This window comes from Podarcis bocagei (genome assembly GCF_964188305.1).
Source record: "Podarcis bocagei genome assembly, chromosome: 4".
Lineage (NCBI taxonomy): Eukaryota > Metazoa > Chordata > Lepidosauria > Squamata > Lacertidae > Podarcis > Podarcis bocagei.
In genome coordinates, this window is record NC_138128.1 from 26,444,613 (window position 1) to 26,460,196 (window position 15,584).

Genomic DNA, 15,584 nt, shown 5'->3' on the forward strand with positions numbered 1-15,584 from the left:
GCCAGCTGTGCTATTTCAGGAGCATACAAATAAAAGAAAATAATTGTAGGGATACTTTGAATTGGCTCAGGATCACTAAGGTGGGGAAGGCTTGATATTGTCTGTTTTCAGCAAGGGCGCTAGGGACTATAATAACTTCAGACTGGAGAAAAGAGGGTTAATATGACACAGAGCTCTCTAGCATCCTGCCAGGCCCTTTTGGGACCATGTGGGATTTTCTCCCCTGCTGGTCTTGCTCTTTCTAATAGCAAACTCTGGTACCGAGTGCCAAAGAAACAGAAGCATGCTTGGTGGAACCCCGTGGTGTGCAAAAAGGCACCTAAAGGAGTATTGATTCAAATACTAGGATCCAGAACAGAACAGTAACCTAGGCTTCTTAACAACTTTAATGAGATTAATTGATGAGACCTTGGAGAAGTTGCAATTAAAAATAATACCTTACTTTAGAATTGTGTATTCATTATTAGATAAGCTTCATATGTAACAGGCTGATCATTATATTCTAATGATATGCTTTTAAGAGGTCTTCATACATTATTCCATTTGTTCTAGTACTTTTTTCTTTAGAGGGCATACCTCTCTTTTGTGTAATAATTGTATCATAATTACCTTCCTCTAGATTCTCAGACAGGCACATAAAGCCGCATAATATCCTTTTGAAAACGGGGCAACACCATTTTCATGTTGCAGATTCTGAGGATTTAGCTCTGTGTGCTTACATCCTGTATTAACATGGTTTTGTTATCACCAAGCATTTTAAGGTGAAGAAATTTGATTCAGAATTGGTCATTTGTTTTGTATTTTATGATTTTATAATATTAGGATGTTATTGGATATTTTCCCTATGAGTTGATATTCAAACAAACAAACAAACAAACAAATATCAGTAACGGAAGTATACATTTTAAAAATGAGTAATAATCAAATAATAATATTTATGGAGCCTTAGAGGAAAAAGGGGGACCGGAAGATCTGAAAGAAAACATTAGGAAATTTAGAAAAAGGACCTGGCAATAAGTTCTTTTTATGACAAATCATTCCTGCTTCTAAGTGTGTCAGTGGTCTTAGTTACTGATTTTAGTGAACGCATATTTTGCCCACTAACCTCTCTCACGAACCACTGGCAGAATGCAGGTGAGATCCATTCTCTAGCATGGAAGCCACAATCCATAAAGATGGCTTTTTTATTCACACCGGGTTTCCCCAACTGTAAACATAAAAATAAAACAAGGCAGAATTAGTAATTTATATTGAATATTAATAGGTCATGTTCTCTATTCAGACGGCAGCCTCAGGCCTCGCTTGAGATGAGCATGGAGTTGCATTGCTGGAAGTGAAACTTACACTCTGGGTAGATTTTCTCACCTCTGGTGTGCTGGATCCATATTTTATCCCAGTTGATAACTGTATATTTTTAGAGTTCAGTTAGCTTTGTGACATGGCTTATACATCTATCTACACCTTTTATATAAATAGTAATGCATAGGGTGACTAAAAGTGGATGGAACACCCTTATCATTCTAGTTGTTGTGTAAAAGAGGGATGTCTGCCTTACAGAACTGAGACAGGCTCCATATGCTAAGATTTCTTCTGTATTCACACCTATATACAGTAGTAGATAACGAATATGGCGAAAGTGTTCTGAGAAAAGGAAGCCATATTTCTCTTTAAGAGAGTCACCATTCATAAAAACTGCCCAGCCTGGGCTGCTCCCACATTGTCTGCTGTCAGCTGGGATAGCTGAGTTGGTAGAACATGAGACACTTAATCTCAGGGTCATGGATTCACACTGCTGGTTGGACCATCGTGGACCCTTCTAGCTCTACAAATTCTACGGCTCTATGATTATCATGTGGGGGGCGGGGCTGAGGGAAGGAGGACCTTGCGTTTACTCAAGCATCAAAAAACTTGGACTGTAAAGGTGTGATATTCCGAAACATCGACCTGATACTCAAAAGAAGAACATATTGAAACTGATTTCTTTTGTTTGCTTGAGCTGTATGATGGAAACGACTCAAGAAAAGAAATGCTGATTAGTTGTTTGCCTCCTGTTGCCAGAAAAAAAAAGAACAAAGAGAGAGAAAAAAAGAGGCTGAACTTTATAGATGACTTTATAGCAAATAGGTTTACAAACAACAGATGGAGCACACAATTATACAAAGGTAGATTACCATTTACCTTGCTTACAGGAACACGGTTAAATTTATATGTACAAACTGTCAAAAGACTTTTATTACGGTCTGGGCTGTTTAGGACGCCTTTACTATCAATCAAAAAGGATAAAAATGTCACCATAAAAAATCTGCTTTGGTTTCCTGAAGCATTGATTGAAAAATACAAATCTGGAGCATGCGAGGGCTTAATAAATATTGTTGTTTCTTATGTGTCAAGAGAAGAGCAAGCAGACTGGATGAAGAAATGAAAAGCAAATACCTTCAGGAGGTGCATTGAGCGTCCCTCATAGGTTGTTCCTATCTGTGACAGGGAGACAAGATCTGGGTTCTCCTTTGCAATATTTTTGATCCAAGCCTCTATCTGTTGAGTTAAAAAAAAGGAAATAAGCATATTTAATAGCAAAAGGAACCACCTAAATACTGAGTCAGACTACTAACAGTATCTGTAGGCCAGTAATATAAATGTTGATTTGATAGTGCTTTCTCCATGGCCACCTTTTCCAACTCTGCTGCTAAGCGGCATTTAAACTAGCAATAGCACCAAAACTTGATATTAGCTGGCACAGAGGTTGAACATAGTAGGTTTGTAATTCTCACACTTTGACATTTTGATAATTCAAACCATGATGGACTATATATCAATTTATATTCATTTCTCCTGCATGATTGGCATATTTCCTACATCTCGCATGGCTGATCAGTCAAACCCTGCCGTCTTTCCTCAAATGACACTCAGTCATTTTTTTCCTCCTGTAGTGCTTTAATTTCCAAAGGAAATTTCCAAAGGAATTTCCAAAGGAAATTAAAATATACTGTTTGCAATGCACCCTCATGCATGATGATTGTACTCAAACCCTTTAGTTTCTACCTTGGCATTGTTACCAACATACCAAGTTGTGCAGTGAACAGGCATTTTTGGCCACCTACTTCCATAGCCATTGCCTTTGCCTGTGGCTTCCATTCCATACTGTTGCAAACAAAGCATGTGTAAACATAGCCACTCAGAGAAGGATGCACTGTGAAGCATGATGTTGTGTTGCAACGTATTGTGCATGCCATGTTTCCAAGATTCACTTTGGTGATGCACATGCTGAAAAATACGAAGGGAAATAGCAGAACACCCCGCCTGTGTTTATAACCCTTGGATTTGTAACTCAGAAGACAAACTACATATTATGATGGGGTCAGTTTGCTAAGCACTAATTCCAACTGGAGATACCAGGAATTGACCCCGGAACTGAATACACACAAAGTATGCATGCTCTCCCTGAGTTGTAGGAGAGAGCAATTGCCCTCATGTTTTGCATTTGGGCTTCCCATAGGTCTCTCCTTGGCCATTGTGGGAAACCAGATGTTGAACCAATTTTGGCCTTGGGTGTGATCCAGCACTGCTCTCTTTTAGGTTCTTATATTCATAGCAAAACTACCATTGGGAAGCAGAGGAGGATATTCAAACATGAACATTTTTTTACCGTTTCCCAATTGTTATATTTTTCATACTGATGTCCAGTAGCCCGGATATGACTGTCAAACTGCCCATCAAGTGCAGCCTGAAGGTTGTCAATCAAAACTCTGCAACAAAGCAACAATATGGACCATGTCAAATAGGGGACATTTCATTTTCTACTGCTGATGTGTCTCCATTTCTGCTTAACACCCCCGTGGTTACTGTTTGTATTTTTACCACCTCTTTGTCCCCTTCTGCCTGCAAATGCTATCTTCCTGCAATGCAGCTTCCCAAGTTGGGGAGAGATGAGAGTTGGAGGAAGTTTGGAGGAAGAAGAAGAAGAAGAAGAAGTAGGAGAGTTTGGATTTGATATCCTGCTTTATCACTACCCAAAGGAGTCTCAAAGCGGTTAACATTCTCCTTTCCCTTCCTCCCCCACAACAAACATTCTGTGAGGTGAGTGGGGCTGAGAGACTTCAAAGAAGTGTGACTGGCCCAAGGTCACCCAGCATTTGCATGTGGAGGAGCGGAGATGCGAACCCGGTTCCCCAGATTATAAATCTACCGCTTTTAACCACTACACCACACTGGAAGAAGGATCCCTGCTGCTGCCTTGTTTATCCTCAAGCCAGGCTTGCCTCCAGAAAAAAAAGAATTTTTATTTGTTTTGCTCCAAAAAAATCAGAAAAAGGTTATTTGACCAGAGGTTGCAACAGGTAGAAGAAGTAATCTATTTCAAACTATTTTAGGATCTGTTAAAGACATGGTCTCCAGCCTTTGATCCACTGATCTTCCAGCACTTCTGCAGAACTGTCTGTATGCATGTTGACTGGCAGCAAAGACCCCTGCTCTCTCCCTAGCCTGAATAAAATGGTATAGGCTAAAGAAATGTGCAAGCTCAGTGCCCTTGATCACAGCAATCTGGATTAGAAGAGTGAGAGAGGGCAGTTTGCAGTGCACTCCCAGCCTTCATAATGAACACATTGACATGATGTCAGGGCACTGCGGCTCCACATCAAAGGCTCACGTCTCCTCAAGCTGTAGCAAGGACACTTCACTGAAGTCTGTCAGGGACAATCTCTTTGGTGCAGGAAACTGGGCACATTCATTATTAGCGGAGGAAGTGTTTCAGCAGAGTAACTCTTCTTTCGCTATCTAGGCACTCCTGCTTCCCTAAGGAGTACAGAAAGTTACTGCTAGGTTACTAACTGGAATCAAAAAATGGCAACATATATGGCCAGTGCTTACACACAGAAGAGAAGGTTTAGCTTTCCCCCTGATTGCCAAACCTGATTGCCAGCCCAGTCCCCACTCCAACGTTGCTCTCCGTTGCAGCTTTAAAAAGCATGTACACGTGCTAAATCAAATTGAGCATCACTCTTATTGCTAAGTGGCTAAAGGACCTTGCACCTTGGATGGTATACAGATGGTGTAAACATACATACATACATACATATAACATGAATTGGCTCTTTGTTGCACAAAGTACAACTTTGTTGATTCTGTTCAATGCTCTTCGTCTTGCATGTTTAAACTTTGTAATCCTTTCCCTTTTTGGTTTTGTTGTTTTTTGATCCACCTATCTTGCTACCTACTGCTCTCCACAAATACCTTACCTGCTTGGATTGCCTCTTGGAACTAAATCCTTTTCAAAGTCTTCTGTTTTGTCTGACAGATACTTTGTCCTCACCTGCTAGTATGAAAAAGCTCAACCCTATAGAAATTCTGGCCTCCTCTTTTGACCAGTACAAGGTCCCAACTTCATAGTCACAAGGCAGGTGCACAACACCTCTTTAGTGCATGGAATGTTCTGGTGTTTTGTCAGACACCCAATGAACCTGAATGTTGGAAGATTCAGGACAGACAAAAGAAAGCACTTCTTCACATATTGTTATGCAAAACAATCTGTGCCACCTTACCATGGCTTCCTTTAAGACACATGGTTAGGCATACTCAGAGTAGACTCATGGGGGGAGGGAATAAATATGTAACACTAAATGTAGAGACGTCCATTGTTTAACCCACTGGTATTAATGGAGCAAATGCTAAAAGCAAAAGCATACTTGTAGTCCAATGCACTCAGCTGAAGGAGGCTCTCAACTTCAGAACATTTGTCCGCTTCAACTCGGAAGTCAACTGTTGTTTCTGTTTTCACTTGGTCAACAGAGTCTGGGCGCCAGAAATCAACCTGAACAGAACCAAACAAATGGTATGTGGGGGGAAAAGATACACATAGTTTCATCCTAGATCTGTCAGTGTGTGTGGATTTGGCTGCATAACGTTATGTCCTCACCTCATGCAATAATAGCAGTGTTGTTATGAATCGAAGCAGACAACCAAATGCACAGAATCATGGAATTGTAGAGTTGGAAGGGACCACAAGGATCATCTATAGTCCAACCCCCTGCAATGCAGGGATCTTTTGCCCAACATGGGCTTGAACCCACAACAACCCTGAGACTAAGAGTCTCATGCTCTACCGACTGAGCTATCCCCCAGGTCAATGTAAACACAAAGTCTCTTACATGTGACTCAGTGATAGTTTACAGTTGATGCCTTATTAAAATCAATTGCTCCTAAGGCAGCAAACTAGTCCATAGTCCTAAATTAAATTGTCCTAATCCGGCAAGAGATTAGGTTGTGTGGTTGGTTCTTCCTTGCTTTGGCAAGTAAATGAGGTGATACAGAGCTTTTCAAGTTTGATTTTGACAAATTAGCAGAGAAAAAGTCAGTGAATGAGGAAAATGGGGGTTCCTAGCAGTTTAAATAGTAATCATTCTATGCATGACTGAGTGAATTTCTAATTAAAAGGTGGCTTAGTGTGTTTAACAAATTAAACTTAAGTAGGCACAACTGAGTCCCACAGAGCTTACACCTAGGAAACTATGCATAGTTTCACAATTATGCTGGCCCTAATAAACTAGTTATATACTATATGCACTGTACTTCAACGTGTATGTATAATAATGGATCAACAACACAGTTGCATGCATTTTTTTAATGGTCCTTGGGGGTGTGTGGTTGCATATTCTCTTTTGGGCTGCCACAGTGAGTTCCTGCACTCACTAGATAGCAATATTATCAGTGGTGGTTATTGTGGTGGGGCAAATCTACTTTCCTGACACCAGCATCTCTGCAGGATAAGGCTGGGGTGGAGCAAGGTGGCAGCAAGGTCAGGCTGCATGGGCACACCAGTGCAAGCATTGGATTAGACCCAGTGCTGCATCTATGCAGCCCTGACCTTGAAAACATGCTCTAGTCTTTTCCAGCAGCATTGCTGCTGTCAAGAAGGTAGGCCTGTCTCCAAACACCAGCCACTGAATGTAATAAAACACGCATGGATGTAAGACAAATCAGAGCTAAAAGAGACACCAGATCATTCACAGGTAAAATGCCAGGAAGATTTAGAACCTCAGAAGGCTCAATGACTGCAGAAAGAGCGAACAGTCTCAGCTCATTGATGGAAGACCAATGGAGAGGGTGCAAAAGGCAGTAGCTCAGCGCAGGAGTATCTACTTTACAAGGCAAAGGTCCCAGTTTCAATTGCCTGTCTGAAACTCTGGAGAGCTTTTGCCAGTTAGGGTAGATACTATTCAGCTAGATGGACCAATGGTCTGTCCCAATATATGGCAGCTCCCCCCATTTCTAAGGTAGGTCCCCCTATGGAAGCAATTTCCAAAGATTGGGTGCCACTACAGAGAAGAGCCTCTTGTAGCCAAAAACAATTCAGATGTTGGCAGGGCACAGAAGGGAGACCTGCCATAATAAATGGGCAGGTCCATATAGGAGAAGATGGCTATTTAGGAATCCTCATGTCATGCCTATTCAAGCCCCTATTATCTAGTGAGATGCCCACTGCAATGGTGATCTCTGCATCTGTTCCAAAACCTTATCGCAATCACTTTGCAAAGCCTCAACTCCCTTGTTGACTGGTAGCTTAAACCTCTCAGCAGCTGGAGAACAGGTGTGATTTGGCCAGACTTCAGATGTGCCTCACAATCAGGAATAAAGTTTAGAGCATGTTAGTTAACACTGTCGCCCATGAGAAAGAAATGACTTGTGAATTTATGACCTCAAGGCTGACATTTGCTTGTCTTTCGAAGTTAGGAATTTGTGGCCTCGTTTCATCTGGATGGGCTGAATGGATCTGTGGTGACTTTTCCTGGATGAAGCATATCTAAAAGGTGCCTATTGCTTTGGTATCTAAGCAGTGAACAAAATATTATTACCGTAGGGATTATAACCCCATAAACAAGGAAGGCTATCATCTAAATATACTGCGATAAATATGAATTCTGTCCTTAGCTCATATATAACTGCCTTTGCTTAGCAATTAAAAATAACTTTGCCTCCTGCCCTGTTTTTGTTGTGGCCTTGATTTATTTACTTAAGCCTTTCTTTTTTACTTCACACACACTTGTATCATACCATTCCTTAAATGGGTGCTGTTTATGATGCACTTTCAGCGAAAGCCTCAGTCACAAGGATAGCGCAAGGCACATTTTCTATATTGAGGATTAATAGAAGAGGTTTTGGAAAGCAAAGTTGAGGAATTCAGATTCTATTTCAGAGGTCTATTTCATTGTGAGATATTCCATTGTAGCATAGACTAATGGTACTCCCCCCCCCCCCACCCCAATGGATCACCTGCAAATTGCTGACTGCCTTGATGCAGCATCTAGTAATATATATATACTGTTCTACAAATAAATGCACATGCACAGCTTATATTTTTAATAATGGTAGTCTTGCCTTTCTAACATGATAGTTCTGATTTTGTGAGCAAGGTTATGTCAAGCCAATTTCCCATCATCAGAAAAAAATAAACCCAGTACCATGTACAGATATTCTTAATTGTTATGCAACTTTTCCATGGACCACCAGTGGCATGCAGATTACAGTTTGAGAACCTTTGACATAAATAATGACTAAGGGCTGTGTACACACTGGACCTTTCAAGCACATTCAAAGCACATTCTTTCTCTCAAAGTATTTTTAGCATTCCGCCGGCTTAAAATTCCCAGCAACCCTTCACAAACTACAGTGGCCAAAATTATTTAAGGGAATGTGATTCAAAGTACAGTGGTACCTCGGGTTACATATGCTTCAGGTTACATACGCTTCAGGTTACAGACTCCGCTAACCCAGAAATAGTACCTCAGGTTAAGAACTTTGCTTCAGGATGAGAACAGAAATCGTGCTCTGGTGGTGCAGCGGCAGCAGGAGGCCCCATTAGCTAAAGTGGTGCTTCAGGTTAAGAACAGTTTCGGGTTAAGAATGGACCTCCGGAACGAATGAAGTACTTAACCCGAGGTACCACTGTATAGTGTGTATACAGCCCAAGAGCTGAATTCTATCCATGTTTACTTAGAAGTAAGTTCCAAAGTTTAATGGCACTTATACCCAAGTAAGTGTGGTGTGGGACTGTCCCAGCTTCTGCCAACCTAGCAGTTCGAAAGCACGCCAGTCCAAGTAGATAAATAGGTACCACTGTGGCAGGAAGGTAAATGGTGTTTCTGTGCACTCTGGCTTCCGTCACGGTGCTCCGTTGCACCAGAAGTGGTTTAGTCATGCTGCCTGTGGACAGCACAGCACTGCCTGAAAATCGAGATGAGCGCTGCAACCCCATAGTTGCCTTTGACTGGACTTAACCGTCCGGGGTCCTTTACCTTTTTTTATACCTAGGATTGCAGCCTGTGGCTCCTTTGTGTTGGTTACAATGATGAGATTGTGGTATATCCATTTCCCTGGCAGTAAGCCCCACTGTACTCAGCGGGATTTGCAGCAGAATCCTAACCATGTCTACTGAGAAGTAACAGGTAGGTAGCTGTGTTGGTTTGCTGTAGTTGAAACAAAATAAAAAAAATCCTTCCAGTAGCACCTTAGAGACCAACACATAACTGAAGAAGTGTGCATGCACACGAAAGCTCATATCAATAACAAACTCTAAGGTGCTACTGGAAGGAATTTTTTTACTGAGTAGTTATGCTGAATTCAATGCGATTTACTCCCAGGTAAGCAGGGTTAAGATTGCAACATTACCGCTGAGGAAATAGTTATATAATCATACTTTAGAGACAGGCCAAACACACAGCTACTCAATACATCTGTGTGTATGCTATTGTTGTGTGCATTCAGACAATTTCATGACCCATGTCTGAGAACATGTTACATACTGGAGAACATACTGTAATTCCTAGACTGTTGCCATCTTCTTCCATTCCTGTTCTCTCAAAACATGAAAGAGAGGCATCAGAAATTTTACTCAGTTTATTGCTTTTTTTGCTATGAAGCCTGAGTGATAGTGACTGAGGGAATTGGGGCAGATTGCCAGGTTTAGATTCAGCTAAAAAACATTGTGATGGAATCAATATGTCTATATAAATGGATACACTTGTGCAATTTAATAAGTGGGAGGGGGGAGAGAATAATACTGTAGTAAAATATTCTATCTACAGGGAGTTTCTGATGTGTGGGAACCTTCAAACTTGAGATCCTCCCACCTTCCAAGATGTACAGACTTGGACCCTTCCAACTCTTTTATTTCATTATTGTACACTGTGGTTGGTTCTATATATTGCAAGCAGGTCATAAATATACAACTTTTGTCTTGCTGTGTAACTCGTTAGTTTCCACACATTTCCTTTTCTTTCAGTCGGGAATGTTCATTGCTATTCCATTACTTGCTGCTCACACTAGTGGTCAGAGAATTATGGGATGTATCTAGGTTGCATTTTGTGTCCCTTCTCTCAATCATAACGTCCTTTGCGCTCCACTGTTTGCCATTCTGGACACATGCAGAGGTATATATGTACTTCTGCATGTGTGCCTTGCTGCTTTCTCAGGAGGCTGGACTAGATGGGTCATTGGCCTGATCCAGGAGGCTCTTCTTATGTTCTTATTCCACCATGCATGATGCTAATATCTAATGTTGCTGGACATACAGGGCAATAGTGGGATTTACAGCTGAGCTGCTTCTATTCTGTAGCACCTGTCATTAAGGATGAAAATAGTAGGATCATCTCCACCCCCATCATTCAGCCCAGACACTGAGATCCAGCGCTGAAGGCCTTCTGGTGGTTCCCTTGCTGCGAGAAGCCAAGTTACAGGGAACCAGGCAGAGGGCCTTCTCGGTAGTGGCACCTGCCCTATGGAACGCCCTCCCATCAGATGTCAAGGAAATAAGCAGCTATCCTATTTTTAAAAGACATCTGAAGACACCCCTGTTTAGGGAAGTTTTTAATATTTAATGCTGTATTGTTTTTAACACTCGATTGGGAGCCGCCTAGAGTGGCTGGAGAAACTCAACCAGATGGGCGGGGTACAAATAAATAAATAAATAAATTATTATTATTATTATTATTATTATTATTATTATTATTATTATTATTATTATTATTATTTCCTGAAATGGCTGTGACCTGTCTTGTTTCCTGTTTCCAAAGATGTGCTTGGGAATAATCTTTTTAAATTTGAATTTTGGATTGTGCACATTTGAAATTCTCTTAGACTAAATCAGTCTGTGGCTCCATTTAAGTAGACAGCATTCCAAGCTCACAAGCAAAGGTCACTTTCTCACACCTGCTACCTGATCCGTTAACTGGAGAACTGCATCTGCTGGGACCTTGGCTATGCAAAATGCATGATCTCCACTGAGCTGCTGTGTCTCCATGTGGAGCAGGGTGGAGCAGCTGGTGGTCTTGCCTTGCAGTAGAAGTAGGAATAAAGGGTGTTTTGATCCTTTCCAGATCCCTGGTTCAAAATGCAAAGCCAAGCCATTGTGCTTAGCAAAAACTGATAGCTTCTTTGTAAAACATGCTTAGAATTCAACGTAACACCTGGCTGAACCCCTGTTTTAAAATAAGTGCATAACAAAACTCCCATAGCATTTAAGACATAATGAAGAGCAGAACTAGGCGAGAGAGAGCGCCTGACAATGGCCTGTGGTCAATGAAAAGTCCCTCTACATCTGTATATCATTGTAAATGCCACATCTCACGGTGCAGATTACAGTGTTTCCCTTCTCTCTTCTGCAGCTATTTCTCAACATCAAAGCTCTACACAAATATTGAAAACAGATCTGCTATCTTTGGTTGTTTTTTCTCATGCCACAATATATCTACATCAAGGTCACAAAACACAAACTTGGAACGGACGAGAAGTTTAGAGAACATTCAAGGAAGAGACGACAACAAGCAGGAAATAAAAAAGGGTATTATGTTGACTAGGAGTCTAAACTTTTAGAAAGCAGACTCTTATAGCGGAGCCTCTTAATACCATTGTTTCTATAGTTTTTTTGCATTGGAAAGTCTAATCAGAATACACACAGGTTGATTTTCGTAGCTAAGCTTATTTGTTGTACATCTGCAAACCTTGGGGTTCCTTGGATCATACTGATACCTCTCCTCCTGTTCTCAGTGGCCCTATTTTTGCTGTATTCCTGTTGGCACTCAACATCTGAGCTTGCTACTAGAGGGAGTGATATTGTTAGAAGGGGCCTTACAAAACCTAGTCTAACATTATGTAATGTCAGAATCTTGTATTTTAAGCTACATTGTCATCTTACGATTTTGCCAAGGACACCCCAGGATGACTCCAACAGCTCAGTCCTACGTGTATTTATTCAGCTGCAAGTCCCATTGTGTTTAATAAGTCATAAAAAGGTAAAGGCAAAGGGACCCCTGACCATTAGGTCCAGTCATGGCCGACTCTGGGGTTGCGGCGCTCATCTCGCTTTATTGGCCAAGGGAGCCGACGTACAGCTTCCGGGTCATGTGGCCAGCATGACTAAGCCGCTTCTGGCAAACCAGAGCAGTGCACGGAAACGCCGTTTACCTTCCCGCCGGAGTGGTACCTATTTATCTACTTGCACTTTGACGTGCTTTTGAACTGCTAGGTTGGCAGGAGCAGGGACTGAGCAACGGGAGCTCACCCCGTCGCGGAGACTGGAACTGCCGACCTTCTGAACGGCAAGTCCTAGGCTCTGTGGTTTAACCCACAGCGCCACCCGCGTCCCTTTAATAAGTCATAAGTACTCCTAATTAAGTGAGTATGGGGTTGCAATGTTTTGCTTCATTGCTCAAACTTTCTGGAAAAGAAAATCAGCTTCTTTCAATTTGTGCTCTCTGTGCTCCACAATTCTCCCTCCCCCCAAACATTTTAATGAAATGGACTCTCAAAATTGAGAAGTATAATTAATTTTATCCTCCCACACATGAATTTACCTGCATATTGTCAGCCAGGTAATGAAGGACTTCAACCTGTTCTTCATTGTGAGGTGTTACACGAAAAACCTTATCCCTAAGGAAAAAGGCAGAAGTAAATCATTTGTGCCAGAAAAGGTCATTTGTAATTTCAAGAATGTGAAAGTCAAGTATATTAAATATCCTTACCCATGAAATTTGTGAACTGAAGCTTCTGGGGAAGCAGAGGCAACAGCTACAAGAAGCAACAAGACCCACATATTTGCTGCCATTTGAGATAATGGGGGAGTCAATTATTCTCTCACTTGCTTTTATAATCAACTGTTCCTTATCTTTGACAGGCTAAACCGTAAACCCAGCCTACATGTTCCCTGATTGATCACTCTCTTGGCCTCGTCTTGTTTACAGACTACTTATCTTCTATGTGTAGTATGGGATCACCTGTGAAAATAGAAAATAAAATCTCATGGGTTGCTAATGTATTAAAAGATTGGAGCTGGTAAACAGTTTTATTTCCATTAATGGTGGATTACTTCACATTCTTCCCACTTTTAGTGACTCAAGTAGGAATTAATACAAAATTGTGACTTGACCATTGGTAGTTGTCATGGACTGGTTGGACGCAGAGGAACTGTGGGAGGAACCATCTGGGGGACCACCAAGAGGAGTAGTGATGGGACGCCAATGAGTGGTCACAGGAAGAAGTGGGAGAAGACTGAGAAGAGGAGGTATCAGAAGCTGAGGAGGTAACAGGGCTTACTGAGCTGGGAGAGTCTGTGGCAGAGAGAAGTCCAGAATCAGAGGAAGAAGCTGAAGCTGGAAAGAAGGAGAGAGGCTAAGAGGCAGAGATGAGTTGGTTGTGGGCGACCTCCCCTCATGCTGCAATAAGCTCCCCTCCCCCTTTGTCTCCTAGAACTAGAAGAAAGCATAAAAAGGTGGAGGAGAGATTGGTGATGTGCAGAAGCAGTCTCTGATTGCTTGGGGGGGGACACACCTGGAAAGGTGGGGGCCTGCAGTCTCAGCAACTGCTTCATAGAAGCAAGCCCTACCGGAGATGAGTTGCTGTGTTCCATTAGGCCTGAAATTCATGAGCAAAACGTATCTTTGCTAATAAAGAGTTAACTTCAACTTGCATGGTGTGGTTTACCTCTGGCACGCTTCTGACAGTAGTACCCCTGCAAACTTACAGGCTTCTTACCATTTCTCTCACATGTGCGTTCTGTTCTCCTTTCCCAGCTTATGCTAACCATCGTTTACTGTGTCATACGGATCGGCAAACTATGATTTGTGCTTTTAGAAAACAGGATTCGATGTGTGCTTGCAAACTATGGTTTGAAATTTAAAGTCGGTCACAGCTTGCCAATTCAGACAGCATTACTTGACATTGTGTCTTAAGCCATTGTGGCTGCTAGGTGGGACATTTTTATGAATCAAAAAGTTATAAAAGACAGTTTCAGTGAGTCATATGCAAAAACATGCAACCTGGCCTTTGTCATCTTTATGGATAGAGTATCATAGAGATGTGGAACATGATTCTTCTTCCTGGTTGGCTTGGACCTTGAGTAGGAGTTTAAAACAGAAATAAATAAAAAGAATGGTTGATACAAATTAAACAACTTCAAGGACTGCATCCTACAGCGTGTGAGTGGCATTCCACATGCACAATAGGACTTCCATGTTGCCTCCTTTCTCCATGCCCCTAAAATATGGTCCATAGGGTGTCCAGCCCTCCAGAGCTGATTTTGAGGGTACATGGGGGCTTATGAGATCTGTTCAACAAACTCACTTCTGCAGTCATGAAGAAATATGATTGGCCAGTAGTGTCCAGCCACCTGAAGCTCTGATTAAAAAATGCAGCCAGTAGCTTCTTAAATGGTAACATTAAACACAAAATCCTTATCATTTGATAGTCATCTAACCCAAATACACCTGAACTCAGTTTACAATTAATTTGACCTAATTCTGTAGCACAGCAGACATTTTCCTGGATGTCTCTTGCTTGGAGTCAGGTCTGCTATGTCTGGTGCCTGCAGGAGCTATCACAAGCTGCCAAAATAGCAGCCTTAAGCCTTAATAACTTTCAAACTGAAGATGGTGAAATCCACAAAATTTCAGTACAGTTGTAGCAGCCTCACAAACATGGCAAAGACAATAATGCAGAGTGATCAAGCTCAGGACTTGCCATAAATAAATGATCAAAGGGACTAATCAAACAAATTGTAGATGCCATCATTTCCCGTTGAGCGGCAGGAAGATATTCAGATATAGAAGTCGGACAGATTTCCCTTCAGCATGGGGTTCTTGGTGTTTTTTTCCAAGCAGTTGGAGACCATTTCTGAAACGCAGCCTATAATGCATCATCAGCCAAGGTACTTCCGAGCTGCCAAGGTACATAGAATATTGACATTTTTTTATGAAAGCCACCTTTCCATCAAATATTAGGAGGGAAACGCGTGGTGACATAGAATTCCATTGAAGTGGCTCGTTCTGTATCCAAGGAATGGTGGAGATTTGTCTCATTATCTCACAAAGTAGCTCTAAACTGGGGGTGAGCAGACTTCAAGTTTGTGGGATCTCCTTTTTTAGATAGAACTCCAAGGCCTGCTAACTCGGGGAGGCAGTGACCTTGTGTTGAGATATCGATGCTATCAAACAAACAAACAAACAAACAAACAAACAAACAAACAAACAAATTGCACACTGTATCCTTTGAGCTATACACTGGGATGTAGGTCTGTACATACAAATCTATAGACTGGG

The 15,584-nt window shown here is 41.6% G+C and overlaps 1 protein-coding gene across 1 annotated transcript in view; it reads right to left on the reverse strand.

The window, feature by feature from the left end:
• Positions 1-15,584, reverse strand: part of LOC308585022 (carboxypeptidase B-like) — a 61,936-nt gene that overhangs the window by 15,946 nt on the left and 30,406 nt on the right. Inside the window, exons 2-7 of the mRNA XM_081190484.1 lie at positions 13,014-13,265; positions 12,846-12,921; positions 5,685-5,809; positions 3,647-3,746; positions 2,434-2,535; positions 1,106-1,207 (exon numbers count right to left, since the gene is read on the reverse strand). Coding sequence (XP_081046610.1) covers positions 1,106-1,207; positions 2,434-2,535; positions 3,647-3,746; positions 5,685-5,809; positions 12,846-12,921; positions 13,014-13,096 — 588 coding nt within the window. The 5' untranslated portion in view covers positions 13,097-13,265. The remainder of the gene's footprint in view (positions 1-1,105; positions 1,208-2,433; positions 2,536-3,646; positions 3,747-5,684; positions 5,810-12,845; positions 12,922-13,013; positions 13,266-15,584) is intronic.